This window comes from Rhinatrema bivittatum, chromosome 10 (assembly GCF_901001135.1).
Source record: "Rhinatrema bivittatum chromosome 10, aRhiBiv1.1, whole genome shotgun sequence".
Lineage (NCBI taxonomy): Eukaryota > Metazoa > Chordata > Amphibia > Gymnophiona > Rhinatrematidae > Rhinatrema > Rhinatrema bivittatum.
Window position 1 is genome coordinate 59,969,300 of NC_042624.1, and position 15,529 is coordinate 59,984,828.

Consider the following 15,529-nt stretch of genomic DNA (forward strand, 5'->3'; position numbering starts at 1 on the left):
TTATGACACAAGTTTCCATACAGGGTCATACTGTGAGTCCTCTCTGTTACAAATGTTACGTGACGCTGTTTTACAATGGTCTCCTCTTCACCTTTTCTATAATCTCTTACAAGTTAGCCCTGTTATTTGCCCTGTTACTTGTAACCTCTTGTTCGATGTAATTTCCAACTTTGGTTCTATGTAAACCGACGTGATATGTACCAGTACATGAACATCGGTATATAAAAGCCTTTAAATAAATAAATAAATTAATTAATTAATTTTACTTGGTGAGAGAGACTGGATACTATTAAGATGGTTCTTGCCCCATGGCTGAATTTTGCACTTTGTTACCCATTTTCTTTTCCAGAGATTTTTATAACCAGCTTGACCGTTTACTTTCTCGAATCGCCCTAAGTTGAAAGCTGTTAAGGGCAGGGGTGGTTTTAACTTTCCGGATTTTTATACTATCATCAAGCATTCATTTTTGCAACAATTTATTTATTTTATTTTGGAGCTTTTATATACCGACAACCGTTTGCACATCGTATCGGTTTACAAATAACTTAAAACTATGATAGCGTGGCCTTTACAAGGAACAATTAACAATTTTTACATAAGAACAAAGGAAGTTAAATAAGAGAATATATTTAAGTATATAACGAAGGTACAGAATAAACGGGATATTAGTTATAGCAAATAATATAAAGTACCATGTACAAGGTTGTGGTAAAATGGATTCAAGGGGTATCAGGATACAAGGGATAAGGCAGGAGGGGGGGAGGGAGATGGAGGAGGGTAAAGAGGTAAGGAGAGGTTGACAGGGGTGGCCATAGGGAACAGATTATGAGGGAGACACCCACGGAGATGTGTCTCGCACCAAGGTTGTGGGAGAATGACAGGATCATGTCTAAGCAGGGTTCAAGTTTATACAGCAGCTACCCAAAAGGACAAATTGGAACTTGCAGGACGGACATTGGCAGCAGTTTGCAGTTATTTAGTAAATATACAGCAAATGTTTAACAGATGGTCAAAGAGGTGGGGTGGAGATAGACGGAAAGGGTTCATTATTATTGGTTCTCTCATATTCTGGCTTTCTCGGACAGTCCTTGTTGTTTGTCAATTTGAAAAGGCGCTCTTACTCCCCTTCCCTTTAGAAGGGTTCCCTGGGATTTCTTATTCAATTTTTATGCTCTCTTCACTGGGCATTTATAGAGTTTGAGCGCATTTGCCCCTCTTTGGGGAAATTCTCTCGCTTTGCCCCTTTATGGCACCACTCTTCTACCTCCGTTGGCGGTCATGTTCTCAACTGGTGCATTTGGCAGCATAATGGTATTTGGTTTCTTTCTTTCTTTATATTGTAATGGTACTTTTCTTTCTTTTTCTGAATTACAAGAGGAGTTTTCTCTATCTTGCTCTGTTTTATGCCTGGTTTTAACTTCGTCGTAGCCTATTTGCTTTTTTTACAGTCTGAACCCTGTATCTGGTGATCTTTCCCTTTTTCTGCCCTTTGTTGCTACCCATAACAGAAGGCATGGGGTTAACCCACATGAGGTGGCTCTTCACTACTCTGAAGAGTAGTTTGCATTTATTGTAGTAAATGATCACAGAAGCTGTAAAGTTTAGTCATCTACAAACCGTAGATTCAATGTCTGTGGATCATTAGCATCTTTGGAATTAAGGCAAAATCCATTTCTTCTGTTAAGAGCTTTTGGTACCTGAAGAAATGAGCAGCTTTCCTGCAAGTAAAATCAATTAACCTAGGACGTTTATTTTCTATCTCCATGCTCGGAATCTTTGTTTATGGTCCTGTTTGCCAGCTCACTTGTTGCTTTGAAGTATGGAGTGGTTTATTTTATCCTTTTACTACAATATATATTTATGTATGAGGTGTGTAGTTTAGTGTGGCCCCCTCTGTAGAATCTTGTTGCTTAGGGTATGAAAGTAAACAAACCATATAGAAATAATTGCTACAAAGATCTAAAATGCTACCATCATGTATTGAAATTTTTGTTCTGTTTTGTAGATGACAAAAATTTGACCTAAATCACTTGCTTACTCTTCCTTTCCTGGTACAAAGCAGAATTTCGCCAACCAATGACAAGTAATTCTTCTAATTTTGTTTCCTATGATCTTCAGTGGACCTAATGTTTTTCTTTTAATTGTAGTCAGGGGTTAATTTTGCACTTTTGTATGAGGCCACTAAATGTTGGCCATGAGATTCGGTTCAGTTTTTTCCCCCCAACTCCCTAAATTGGTAGAGATCTATGTGCCAAGTTTGAGGGCTTATTTTGCACTTATTTATACATAGTACTAATTGGTTCCTATCATGTAAGTTTTCTCCCTGCCCCTTCATTGAGCAGTAGCCTATAAGTGTAACTCAGAGGCAGGGCTGGGGGAAAAGGAAAGCAGGAAACAGCTCTATCACGCTTTCAAACACCCCAAAAAGCATGCCTTTAAAACTTCTTCATCATCTCTCAAAGTGAAAGCACAAGCACCCCCAGCAAGCAATAGCAAGTTATGGACTTTTCATTATCGTCTAGGTTTGAGACCTGCTCTCAGCAGCTCTTGATTCAAGGGCAGCTTTTCCTCAAATCTTAACAGATTTTCAGTGAAGGAGCTGTGGGAAAGAGCTTTGCTTGCCATCCATGCTAAAGAAGCTTGGGGAAGGCCCAGGGGAGACACTGCCATCTCGTCATGCAGAGTAGTGCGTCCTTCCACCACATTCGTGGCCTTAGGCCCAAGGGGAGGAACTGAGCAGTTCATTAAGCAAAAGAAGGAACAGTGTACTTGAAAAGATATATCGTGCAAACAACAAATGGAAAAGGGATTTTATAATTAACACCAAGTTCTCTGAGCTCAAAAAAAAGATGAAACACGGAGATCTAACAGAACTCTGATTTAATGGTGAAAACATATTATTTTCAGAATAAGTTCATAATATATTTGTATTTGATTCAGAATTATATTTTTCCCTCAAATTACATGTTTCATCAGCCGGGTACTTTAAATTAAAATTGAGGATTTTAAGGCCTTTTTTTAAAAGATATATTTTTGATTTTCTTAAATTGGTACAAGAGTTTTGTTTTTAACCTCAATCAATTACTGCAATTCACTGTATGATAGGAATATAAGTATTTTTAAATAAAAATAAAGAACTCCTCACTGGGCACTGGCTAATTTTATTTATCAGTCTGTTCAGAGGAGCATGAGTGAACTAGGACACGATCTTGGCTACAGGTGGGCTGGCCTAAACTTCCAGCCAAGAATGGAGAGTTCTGGCACATTCTGTGCTTTTTCTGTAGGACCAATCATAGTGCAAAACATCGGTGTACTTCAGAATCTTAAAATATTACAGCTCCTTGAGGAGACAGGGGGAGCATCCAGTGCAATCCTAATTTTGCAACTAATGCAGCAAGGTCAATACTTTTTTTTTTTTTTTTTTAGTCTTGGTTCATCCAAAAGAGAACCTTCAGCTGCCCAGGTACTGTGAGAATGTTTCCCAACCTCTTCAAACCCAACGCATGCCCTATAGTGTTTTAAATGTTTGCATATTTTTTGTAATCTGTATGTAAAATATGTCAAAATGGTATTAAAGTAGGAGTTTGTTTCGCTGATCTGCACAGCATAGTCTACACTCTTCTTCATAAAAGAACAATTATGGAGTCTTGCCTTAGGCTGCCTTCTCTCTCTCCTTGCTTGTTACTTCACTTTCTCTGCTGTTGGCTGTCCTTTTTAACCTGGGTTTGTTGCTCACCTGCTCCAGCTTGTCACCTTGCAGATGTTCTGCTCCCTCTATTCCTTGCTGCCTGTGAACTCTTGCTCCTTTCCTATCTTCGGATCCTTAGTCATAAAAAAATACTAAGAAAACTGAGACATCTGTGGAGAATCATCTGCCATAAGTCTACCCCTGACTATTACCGACTCTGAGTCATTGGAGTAAATCAGCAGAGCAGCAGTGATGAACCTAGTATCATCAGTCCAAAGCCAGGATTCATATGCATCCCAAGTCTTTTAAAACCTTGGGAGAGAATGTTTGCAAGCAGTTATTTTGCCCAATTTATATATTTCTGACACTTTACTTTGCACCTCAGATAACTCTGGAATTTTGGGTGACTTCCAGTGCTTAGCGAGAACACATCGCGCTGCAACGAAAATATAATATTCCAGTCTGCAGACCTGTAGTGCCTCTTCTCCATTAGAGAGATTTAAGAGAACTTGACCTGCTGAATACTCTCCTATAGTATGACTTATTGAGGACAGCCATTTAAATATTTGTTGCTAGAATTGTTGGATGTAAGGACAAGACCACCATAGGTGAAAATAACCACCATCTTGTTGACATCCTTTCCAACATAACCCGGAAAGCTTGGGATATATTTTGTGCAAGGAGAGAGGGCTATGATGCCATCACTAGAATAGTTTATAACAGTTTTCTATTAAATTTGCTGCAATTAGCCCTCTTCCTGTATGTTTATATATTTCAGTCTAAGCGTCACATTCCAATATAGTGCCCAGATCTGCTTCCCAAGCCTTTATAAAGTGTGGTTTATCATTAATGGCTGAATTCAGAAATCCATATAGTTTAGAGAACTTGTGTAATCTTGTTTGTCCCTCCACAGAAGCCTTCGAAAAAAGGTACTCCTGCTTTCAAACTGTTTAGCATCAATGCAGTGTTCAAAAAGTGGCAGAGCTGGATATATCTGAATCTCTCTGAAGAGGGTAGTTCATATTAGACTCGCAGGTCCTCAAAATCCACAATTACTTGCATATTCCAAACATGATCGATAATTGTAATACCATGCTTTTTCCAGTCAGAATATGCTGAGTGTGGCAGTCATGGGGTAAATGCCGTATTGTAAAAGAGATGAGTTTGGGTAGTATATGTTCGTTGTCCCATGATATTCTTCCGCCATTGATCCCAAACCCTCAAGGTGGTAGACAGAGGGGTTGATACCAATTGCAACTTAGGCCATGTCTCTTTTTTTGGTTGCCAGATTAATGCTTGTAGAGGAACAGTGCCTATCATAGCTTGTTCCATCTGTATCCACCTCTTAAACACTGGGGGGCGGATTTTAAGAGCCCTGCTCGCGTAAATCCGCCTGGATTTACGCGAGCAGGGCTTGCGCGCCAGTGCGCCTATTTTACATAGGCCTACCGGCGCGCGCAGAGCCCCGGGACTCACGTAAGTCCCGGGGTTTTCCGAGGGGGGCGTTTCGGGGGTGGGCCCGGGGGCGTGGTTTCGGCCCGGGGCAGTCCGGGGGCATGGCTGCGCCCTCCGGAACTGCCCCCGGGTCGTGTCTAGGTGCGCCAGCAGCCCGCTGGCGCGCGGGGATTTACTTCTCCCTCTGGGAGGCGTAAATCCCCCAACAAAGGTAGGGGGGGGGTTTAGACAGGGCCGGGGGGATGGGTTAGGTAGAGGAAGGGAGGGGAAGGTGAGGGGAGGGCGTTAGCGAATTCCCTCCGAGGCCGCTCCGATTTCGGAGTGGCCTCGGAGGGAATGGAGGTAGGCTGCTCGGCGCGCGCCGGCTACACGAAATCGGTAGCCTTGCGCGCGCCGATCCAGGATTTTAGCAGATACGCGTGGCTCCGCGCGTATCTACTAAAATCCAGCGTACTTTTGTTTGCGCCTGATGCGCCTACAAAAGTACGCGAGGGCGCCCTGTATGAAAATCTACCCCTGGGGTTTTATGCCAGTCTAGGATGGCTCGTAGGTGGGCTTCTACTTGAGTCTGTGTTTCTTCTTGCCGGCGTCCAAGGTCCGCCATTTCTTCTTTAATCTCGCTGATAGCATTCATAATATCTCTCTTGTGGTTTTTTATATCTAGCCGCAGCTCACAAAACCAGTCTCTAAATTCAGCCCAGGTCGGAATGCTGCTGTCATCAGGTAGAGAGAGGTCCGGTTCTAAGGCTGTAGCAGTGCTGGGGCCGCTCCTGAGAGCTGTGTCTGCCATCTTGGCCAGCCTGGCTTCTTTGTTCCCATCAGGTTTCTGATAAGAGTATTGTTTAAAATTAAGCGTTTTCCTTTTAGATGTCATCCGCTTTACATAAGAACATAAGAAAATGCCATACTGGGTCAGACCAAGGGTCCATCAAGCCCAGCATCCTGGTTATCTAATCCTTTCTAGATTGGGTGAGGAGATGTTTTGGGATGCTTGTTTGCCCGTGGGAGACGTGCCGTCTTTAGGCTGCCATCCACCCCGCTGACGTCACTTCCTCCACCCCGCTGATGTCACTTCCTCCAACTCCCTATCTTCGGATCCTGACTGTGTGCGGACAACTCCTATCCTGTCCCCTCATTTGCTCAGCTGTGAGCAGACTTTCCCACTTCCAGGCTTCCAGCTTCCTCTTTGGACTAGTGCAAAAGAAGGCAGAAGTCTATGCAATGTTGGGCAGCCGGCTTGGTTCATTACCTTGGTTGCTGCCAGAGGCGGCGTGTGTGGCTGCCAGAGTTCTGTTGCTGCTCTTGACACTCGGTGAGTTGCACCGGTGCTCAGTGCACATGCTGCCTCTAATACTAGGATTGGGGATAAGGGAGAGGATGGAAGGACTTCAGAGAGGAGGCTCAGGGAAAGGAATAGGAGGATGTACTGTAAGAAATGTGTGTGCGGTGCATAGTGGGACTCTGCTGTCATTGCACTACATGCTGCCTATTAATTCCCATACTTCAGGGCTCATGCTACATATAGGAAGGAGAGGCATGTATAACTATAATGCTCAGAAGGGAAATCCGCACATTTCAAAGCCACTGCTGGGTGCTGATCTGGATTTAAGCATTAGATAATGATTTTTATTGTACGGCTGATCAAGTCTGACTGCACATCAGTGTGCCATGATTATATGTTCTTTTTAACAGATTTTAGATGCTACTATATTTAATATGTTCTGTATTTCTTTTATGTTATCAATTGTAAACTGTTGTGATGGCTTGCTGATGTGATGGTATATAAAAATAATAAACCATACTGGTTGGGAAACGGCACTATAAAATACTGTAGAAAGTAATCCAAATCAGAATAACATTTAACGGGACAGTTTGAAAAGAAAGGTAGCCCTCATTGGGGAAGGTAAAGCTTACAATGCCTGACAGATTCAGAATGACGCACACACGCTCCTATTTTTGGGGAAAAGTGTGAAAAGCGGAATATAAAAATAAATAAATGTTTAACAATTGACGCTGTTCTATAGAGAATTAATGTTTTGAGGATGAAGATATAATTTAGTTTAACAGTCTGCAGTAGAAACAGGCATATGAAAGAGAGGACTGACTGGAAGAGTAAAGAGGATTTATTTTGTTAGACAAGATTGATTGATTTATTTTTAATTTTTCTATACTGGCGTTCATGTACCAAGTACATATCACGTCGGTTTACATTAAAATGGAAGTTGCATAAGAGCACCACATGTAACAGGGGATAAAATGGAACTTGGGTCCAAGAAGATAATATCTGGGTTAAATACAAATTGCTAAATTTGTATTTAAATTGCTAAATTTGTATTTAAAGTGATTTCTGCTATAAAGACCCACATGAACTATCATTCAAGCAAGAGGTTCTCAGCATTAAAATAATTAATTGTTCATACTGTTCTCAGCTATTGCAGATGAAGCCACAAAGAAGATAGCAGTCTTGGTGTCCAAACAGAAGAACAAGCCGAAATCAAGGTTAATTACTCAGAGATACCAAAGAGAGTTTATCAGCACACGCTTGAATCTGGCCCGCCGTGGTAGGACTGCTCCCATTCTCCCTGCCGCAGTGAAGAGTGAACTGAAGGATTTGCTGTCTATCTCTTCCGTTCTGCTGTCTGATTTTGAGAAGGCTTTCTTTCAGCGTTTTGGGTATAAGTTCCAATACACACGCTATGGCTTCTACTCCATGTTTGAAGTACTTCATGCTGCATCCGATATTATCCAGGTACAGCAGACACGAGCAGGCTCATTGCTTACCTTGAACTACCCCACTAGAGGTGAGATGGAAAAAAGTGTCCCTGAGAACGGGATTTCTATTGAGCTCTTGTGTGTTTTGTGGTTTGTTTTAAGTAGCTTTTCAGATATGGACCCCTGTTGCCTTAAAAGGCAATGATGATTCAGGGGGTTTCCAGACCGAGAGCTAAATACATAGTAACCGTAATATACAGTCTTGTGCTTTCACTGAATGGAGCTGTATGGAACAGAATTGGTCTATGTGGTGAGTTCTTTTTCATAAGGACTCCTGCAAGAGCAATGGATAAATAGATTCAATTTAAAAAAATATATTTCTGAATGCTCTGTGCCTTTTCTCTTGTAGGCAAGAAGTTGGAGGGTAATATGAAACTAAATCTTCAAAGAGAAGAACTGAAATTGCAATTACCTTTCTAAAATCATAATTGTGTAAACTGAAATTTCAATGTGCATGAAAAGAGAAATAGGACTTTTTCTTAGTCAAGTCAGATGAATCCAGAGTAAGTGGGTTATGCACCTCTACCAGCAGATGGAGACTGACATCACAGTACATATACTACTCCTGGGGGAATTCTGCGCTACTGCGGAATGCAGAATTCCTCCTTCCCGCAGATTTCCTCCCTCGTCGCCCTTCCTGCAGATTTCCACTGTCGCTGGGCAGATTTCCTCCCTCGCCAGAAGAGGATTCAAAATCGGAAGCCCATGGACAGCAGCCATCGTGAGAGTGGGGGCATCGCAGCACGGCAGAAAATAGCAGAGGAGACCCTGGCATGCCGCGAACTGAGCACGTCCCGCAGCACACGGGACGCGCTCCATTCGCAGCGAAGATGAAGGCTCGGTGTGTCATTTGCGGCAAAAAGGGAAGGTCCCCGTGTGCCGCGAACGGCACGCCCGGGCCTTCATCTTCGCCACGAACGGAGCATGTCCCGCGGCATGCCGGTGAGAGATGTGTGAGAGAGGGGAGGGTAAGGGGGGGGGTGGGGAGGATGACAGAGCAGGAGGGTGTGAGAGAGAGCATGGGAGGTAAGAGGGTGGGTGGGGGGGGTGCTTGAGTGTGGGTTTCAGAGAGAGGGAGCCTGTATGAGGGGAAGGGGTTGCCGGTGAGAAGGAATGTGTGTGTGTGTGTGAGAGAGGAGAGGGCACGTGAGGGAGGGTGAGAAACAGCTTGGTTGGTAAGAGGGGGAGTGGGGGGATGCTTGTGGGTTTCAGAGAGGGAGCCTATATGAGGGGAGGGGTGTGGGGGGAGGGAGGCTGGGGGAATGCTTGAATGTGGGTTTCAGATAGAGGGAGCCTATATGAGGAGATTGTGAAGGAGGGTGTGTGTGAGAGAGATTGGGAGCTCGTGTGTATGAAAAAGGGATTGTGTGTATGTGAGGGTGCTAGCTTGTGTGAAGGGATTGGGTATGTGAGGGAGCCTGTACGAGGGTGTGTATGTGTATTAGAGAGAGGGAGGGACAGAGGGAGCCTGTGTGAGGGGCAGTACTGAGAACAGGGTCAAAGTATGGGACTGGCAATAGAGTGGAAGGGGTTGAGCCTAGAGGTGAAGGGGAGAGATATTGGCAGGTGGAGGAGTTGGGGCCTGAGAGAGCAAACTGGCCAGGGGAGTAGCTGCTCAAAATATTTAAAATTCTGCAACTTTAATAACTTTTTTCTGTAATAATTTAAAATGTAATTACTTAGACTGTCATGTAAATTGGTCAAAATAACAATATAAAGTTTGCAGAATTTTCAGTTTATTTTTGCACAGACTTCCCCCAGGAGCAATATACCCCTGCAGTGACATCAACCTGCCAGTATTCTGTCTCCAGCAGATGGTGGACGTGCATCTCCCTACTAGGGATTGCTTCATTTTAAAGAAAAGGAGAATTGAGGAAATAAATTTGCCCCGCTCTCCTGCAGTGATACCAAATGTCCTTCCCACAGTTAAGAATTCCTAAGGTGATTTCCATGGTCCCTCATTTGAGTGCCTTGGTCCGGTAGCTGGTTTTTCAGGTAGGGTGGACTTAGCTGCTTAAGCAGCTGAAAGGCAGCAGGTGTAGGAAGCTGAGCGCGGCGGAGATGGCACATGCCCTCCCCCCTGCAGCTGGAGACAGTCTTTGTACTCAGCCGGGCAAGGCTGAGCTCCGGTAAGTTTAAGAAAAAAAAAGCCCTTTACAGAGACTTAGGAGGCTTTTATTTGCTGTGTAGGGCTTCCTCCTTCCCTCTGTCTCCATGCTCAGCGTGCTGTTCCAACATTTGTCTCGCTCCATGGGAGGTCGAAGGACGTGGGCAGCTTAGCGGGTTGAGCAGCTCCTTAAGCTAGGCCCCCGCTCCAAGGCTTTTTGTTGCACACTGCATGATAGGCTGCAACGGCCTACCATGCCTACCAAGGTTGCCCTCTACAGGATTGTTGGTCCACCGTGTGCGTCTAGCTGTGTGTCCAGGTTGTATGCCCAGTTTTTGGAAGCACAGTCAGGCCTTGTAGTCTATGCGTCCACATTATGCACTGCCGTAGTGGCCACACACTTACCTGTGCGCTTAAGTTTTTTGTGAACCTTATTTTTGAGTGCCTAGGCATCACATATCTAAGTGTTGGATACATAAATTTGTGCGCCTAGGTTAAGCGCACATAAAAAAAAACCAAACAAACAAAAACCCAGCTAGACGTACGCCTCTGGGCCCCCATTTAGCACACTGTTGGCCACAGTAGCGCCTGTGCCTCAGAAGGCTTAGCATCCTTCTCTTTGCAGTGCTTGTCATATTCGGGCATCTCAGCCAGGCATGTCTGCTAATTTGTGCTAGCGCTGTTTGGAGGTTCAGGGAGACTTGTCTCCCTCTATTTCACTAAGCCTGGTTCTTCCCAGCTGTATGTGGGTCTGGATAAAGCTGACCTAGGAGGGGTGCCTGATTTTGGAACTCCCCTAACTGGTTCCTCAGCAGGGGAAGGTAACTCGATAAGTACACCTCTGGTACCTCCTGGTCTGGATACTTCTACTTTTTTATGGGTAGATTTTTTTTTTTTTCTAGGGGTTGCAATCCTTTCTTCAGGCACAGTCCATAGCCCTGAGCAGAGGCGCAGGAAGGAACCTTGCCTAGACCTTCTGTTAAGTGCCGGAGAACTCCTAGAGCGGCAGCGGGACCTGCGGATCGAGATGTCTATCCTGACTCTCTTGTGGATGGTGAAATCCCCCCCCCAGAATAGAATGGTATAGAACTGTATTGCGGTGCTTTCGTAGAGATGTACCGCCAGCTCTGATTTCCCAGACCTCGAAAATGCTTGGCGTTCCTGGGGCAGATTCAGTGTCTGAACCAACTAGAAATCTGTGATGAAAGCCATTCTAGAATTGATTGCTCTTCAGTGGGGTGCCCCAGAGCCTAATTTCAAAGGCGGTCCTGTTTTGGAAGGCCTGTACTCTCTGGATCCAGTGATAAGGAAGCGTTTACATTTTCCAAAGGTAGATGCACTTGTGTGTTCAGTCTAAGCGGACCACTATTCCCGAAGGAGGCGGAGCAGCCTTGAAGGATGCTAATGTTAAAAAGATTGAGACTACCCTTCAGCAAGCATTTGAAGCAGTGGCAGTATCCTTGCATATCTCTTCTTGTTCCTTGGTAGCTTGCTCTTGTTTGCTTCTCTCCCAGGAGGTTTATGTCCCTGGGGTAAATTTCAGGGCAGTTATGGAACCAGCTACTGCCTTCTTGGCAGATGCACACTCGGGCCATTACAGTAAAGTGCCCTCCGGCGAAGCACCCTGTTAGCCCGCGTCTGGCCACGCGTTATTGATGCGTGGCCAATCCTCCCCCCCCCCCCCCCCCCCCCCCCCCCCGAAACTAATAGCGTCCGCAACATGCAAATGCATGTTGTGGACGCTATTAGTCATTCCTGCGCGATCCAGAAAGTAAAATGTGCAGCTAAGCTGCACATTTTAATTTCGGCCGGCACCAGGAAAGTGTACAGAAAAGCAGAAAAAACCTGCTTTTTTTTGTACATCCTCGACTGAATATCATAGCGATATTAAGTAGGAGGCCCCCCCAAAAAAAAAAAAAAATTTAAAATCTGCCCGCGGGTTGGAAGACGGATGCTCAATTTAGCCGGTGTCCGTTTTCCGAACCCGTGGCTGTCGGCAGATTCGAGAACAGACGCCGGTAAAATTGGGCTTCGGCTGTCAAACCTGCTGACAGCCGCCGCTTCTGTCAAAAAGGAGGCGCTAGGGACGCGCTAGTGTCCCTAGCGCCTCTTTTTACCGCAGGCCCTAATTAGCATACCTGGGCTTCCTGAATTGCACGCCCATGAGAGTGGCTTGTGCGTGCGTCGGGAGAGCGGGCGTTCGCCAGCTCTCCCGCGCAGTTTTCTGTATCGGCCCAACTGTGATTTGGTCTGCACCTTAGCCAGTGAGGTGGCTCTGATTAGTAGCGTACATAACACAGAGAGTAACTCCCCTACTAGAAATAACACCGTATATAATGTAGGGGCATCAATAATCTATTCATAGTTATCTCATACATTAATACATAATGCATATTTTCTCAGGTATACATTTATTGTTTTTCTTTACAACTTCCCACAAAAACTGTGTACAAAAACCATTTATACAGAAATTCAAAATATCATATTACGTAAGCACATATCTATGGACATATCAGAAAGTATAACCCACCTACATAACATTTAGAGCCAATGTACTCGTATCATAAACCCATATGTTATCAAGAACTCCCCCCCACCCCCACCCCCCCCACACACACAATTAGTCATTCCATCATACATCATACCATACATTCATCATACACATTTAAAACCACCATAAAAACAATTCCCACTTTCCAGCAAGGACCCTTGTTTCGCTCACTCAGGCTTCCTCAGGAGTTTTCTGCACCTTTCTTCAATATCTACACATCAATATCCTCACTCATTATGAGATCCTCACTCATAATGGATCTCTCACTAGCATGCTACCTAAATTAACTTGCCACAAGTTAGTTACAGCAGTGTGAAATACAATTAAGTTAAAATGTACAACCTGCTTTAAATGCTGTAAATAAGCTACTATATATAACCTACTTTAATTGCTGTAAATAAGCAATAATGTTTAACCTGCTTTAAATAAGTCACATTGCATAACCTACTTTAAACTTTCACACCTCTACAATCCTTCTGCTGTAAATATCTCCTTCCTGTAAATACCTCCTCCTCAATTATGGTTACACTCCTATACTTTCTCAGCTGCTATCCTTTCCTCCTCTATCTTTCTCCCTCTCTCCCGGCCCTTTCGCACCTGCTCCATCACCCGCTCCTTGTTTTTTGTAACTTTCCTCCTTTCTCAAGTTTTATTGTAAATCGGCGTGATGTGCCCGCACGAACACCGGTATATTAAAAGCTGTTAAAATAAATAAATAAAATATCTTCTACTGAAACAGGTTCCACAACGCAATAACCATAGCCACGCCTACACACTACACCTAAAACATACATCAATAATTATTACCTCCTTATTTTTAGTATATCTAAAAGCATTTTTTCTTTCACACTCATAAACCAGTTACCTCACGCCTTCTTTATGTCCATATAATCTTGTAGCAGTAAAGATAGCAAAGATCGGTATATGGAAAAAGCCCTTTATTAAATTTGCTGATTCTGGCCGAGTTTCGCTCATTGGTCGAGAGCTGCCTCAGGGGCAACTAGAAACAAATAAATATATAAAGTATTAAAAAATAAATACAAAACACATACAAAGAAGTAAAATTAATAACATCAATGGGTGTACAAACTTCAGAAATAATGCAAATCATAACATGTAACATGGAATACAGAAAAAGAACTGAGTACACAGTATGTATGCAGATATAATTAGATACAAACAACAGTTGGTAAAACAGGTAAAAACGTGCTGGAGAATATAACTTGGTGTTAGTGTAGAACGCAATTCAATTATTGTGGTTAAATTAAAAAATATTAATAATAAAATGCCAGGGAGTAAAGTGAATTGGACCATAAGGAGGTTATGAAAAATGAAGATAAAATCATAAAAAGAATAATAAAATGAAAATGGGAATTGTTAATCGGAAATGCTTACTAAATGTGAGCAGGACTTATTGCAGGGCTGAGGCCACAAAATTGATGCATTCACTATTGCATACAATCTTTGGTTCCTATTTAAAATAAGACAAAATTAAGAACAAGTTACCTGTTAAAAATTACAAAACAAAATAAACCATAAAAAAAAGAATAAACCAAACAAAATAACTGAATACCCAATGCCACTTAGATGGAAAAGTGTCTAAAACTGTGTTTGTAAAATGCAATTGAGTGACAGAGTGTGAATCGTCCATGCTCGGAGGAATGCTCAGAATGGTGTCTAGTGTATAGACAATCATTATGAGTAAAAACTTTGTTTAGATATGCTAGTTTACCCGGTTAAGCATAAATCTCTTCTTTACATCATGTAGTTATGTCGTGCAGCAACAGGTGTGAAGATCGCTTCATTCAATTTATATCCTCAAAACACTGATAGGCTATATGAGACTAAAATGCACAGAAAAAGTGAATACAAAAATGTAAAGCAACATGCCATCAGACTATGTTTAATTAAAAAATGCTAATTGCCAAAAAAATAAAAAACTAACTAGATTGTCTGTGAATGTACATAAACAATTTTTTTGAAAAAAAAACATTCAAAAACCAGTATGGTCATTGATGCTTATGTGCAGAGACCAAATTGGGTAGACAATTATTACTAGCAAACTGTTATACGAAAAATAGCAGAAAAAATAAAAAGGAAAGCAAGCTGCCACTGCTGACTCAAAACTCAACATCAGTAGTTTTATGGGATTACTATGAATGCATGCCGCACCAACCAAACTCAATCAAGATGCACAAAGAATTATTTGAGAATAGCCAAAATCAGTGCTGAAATCTGTCTACCATCCGATGTATGTCAAAAGCTTAAATTCGATCGCATACCTGCGGTATGTATCATATGGTAGGTTGTTTGCATTTTTTTTTTTTTAAAGGCATTTAATGCTAAATTCAAGGGGTATCAGACAGAAATGTAATACAGCTGCAATAGCTTGCTGAAAGCCATATAGATTATCTACCCTAATAGGCTGTCCATTTTTAAATAATTTTCTTTACATGTATGTATTTATTTAAAAGCTTTTCTATACCGTCATTCATAGTCACATCACAACGGTGTACAATATGTTTAAGTCTATTTGACAATCACATATTCAAATACAATAAAATAATCTTAAAACAAAACAATTAAAACTTATTAAACTACTCTAAAAAACTAAAATAACCATAAAATGAAACTTAAAATATATTAATGATGACTCTAACAGTTGCCTGCAAAAGCTCACTCAAAAAGTGCCATGTACAGTGGCACTGATTTTATGAAGGAGTACAAAAAGGCCCAAATCTGCAAGTCTTTCTATTGTAAAACTCCATGTAAGTGATGTCATAGGATCATAGAATTGTGACTGACAACAGATGCTTCCCAGTGTCCTCGGAAAGAAGGCAGGAGGAAAGAGCCCCATTATATTCTGCATAAGACAGCGATTGTAGATGACCTGAAAAGTAAAGCAAGACCAAAATCAGCAGGGCAGACATTGCCACTGCAGAAGTCTTGTGGAGAT

The 15,529-nt window shown here is 42.6% G+C and overlaps 1 protein-coding gene across 6 annotated transcripts in view; it reads left to right on the forward strand.

The window, feature by feature from the left end:
* Positions 1 to 15,529, forward strand: part of TDRD5 (tudor domain containing 5) — a 139,265-nt gene that overhangs the window by 6,245 nt on the left and 117,491 nt on the right. For all 6 annotated transcript variants that reach the window (XM_029618463.1, XM_029618461.1, XM_029618466.1 and 3 more), the window contains exon 3: positions 7,573 to 7,944. In XM_029618463.1, coding sequence (XP_029474323.1) covers positions 7,573 to 7,944 — 372 coding nt within the window. The remainder of the gene's footprint in view (positions 1 to 7,572; positions 7,945 to 15,529) is intronic.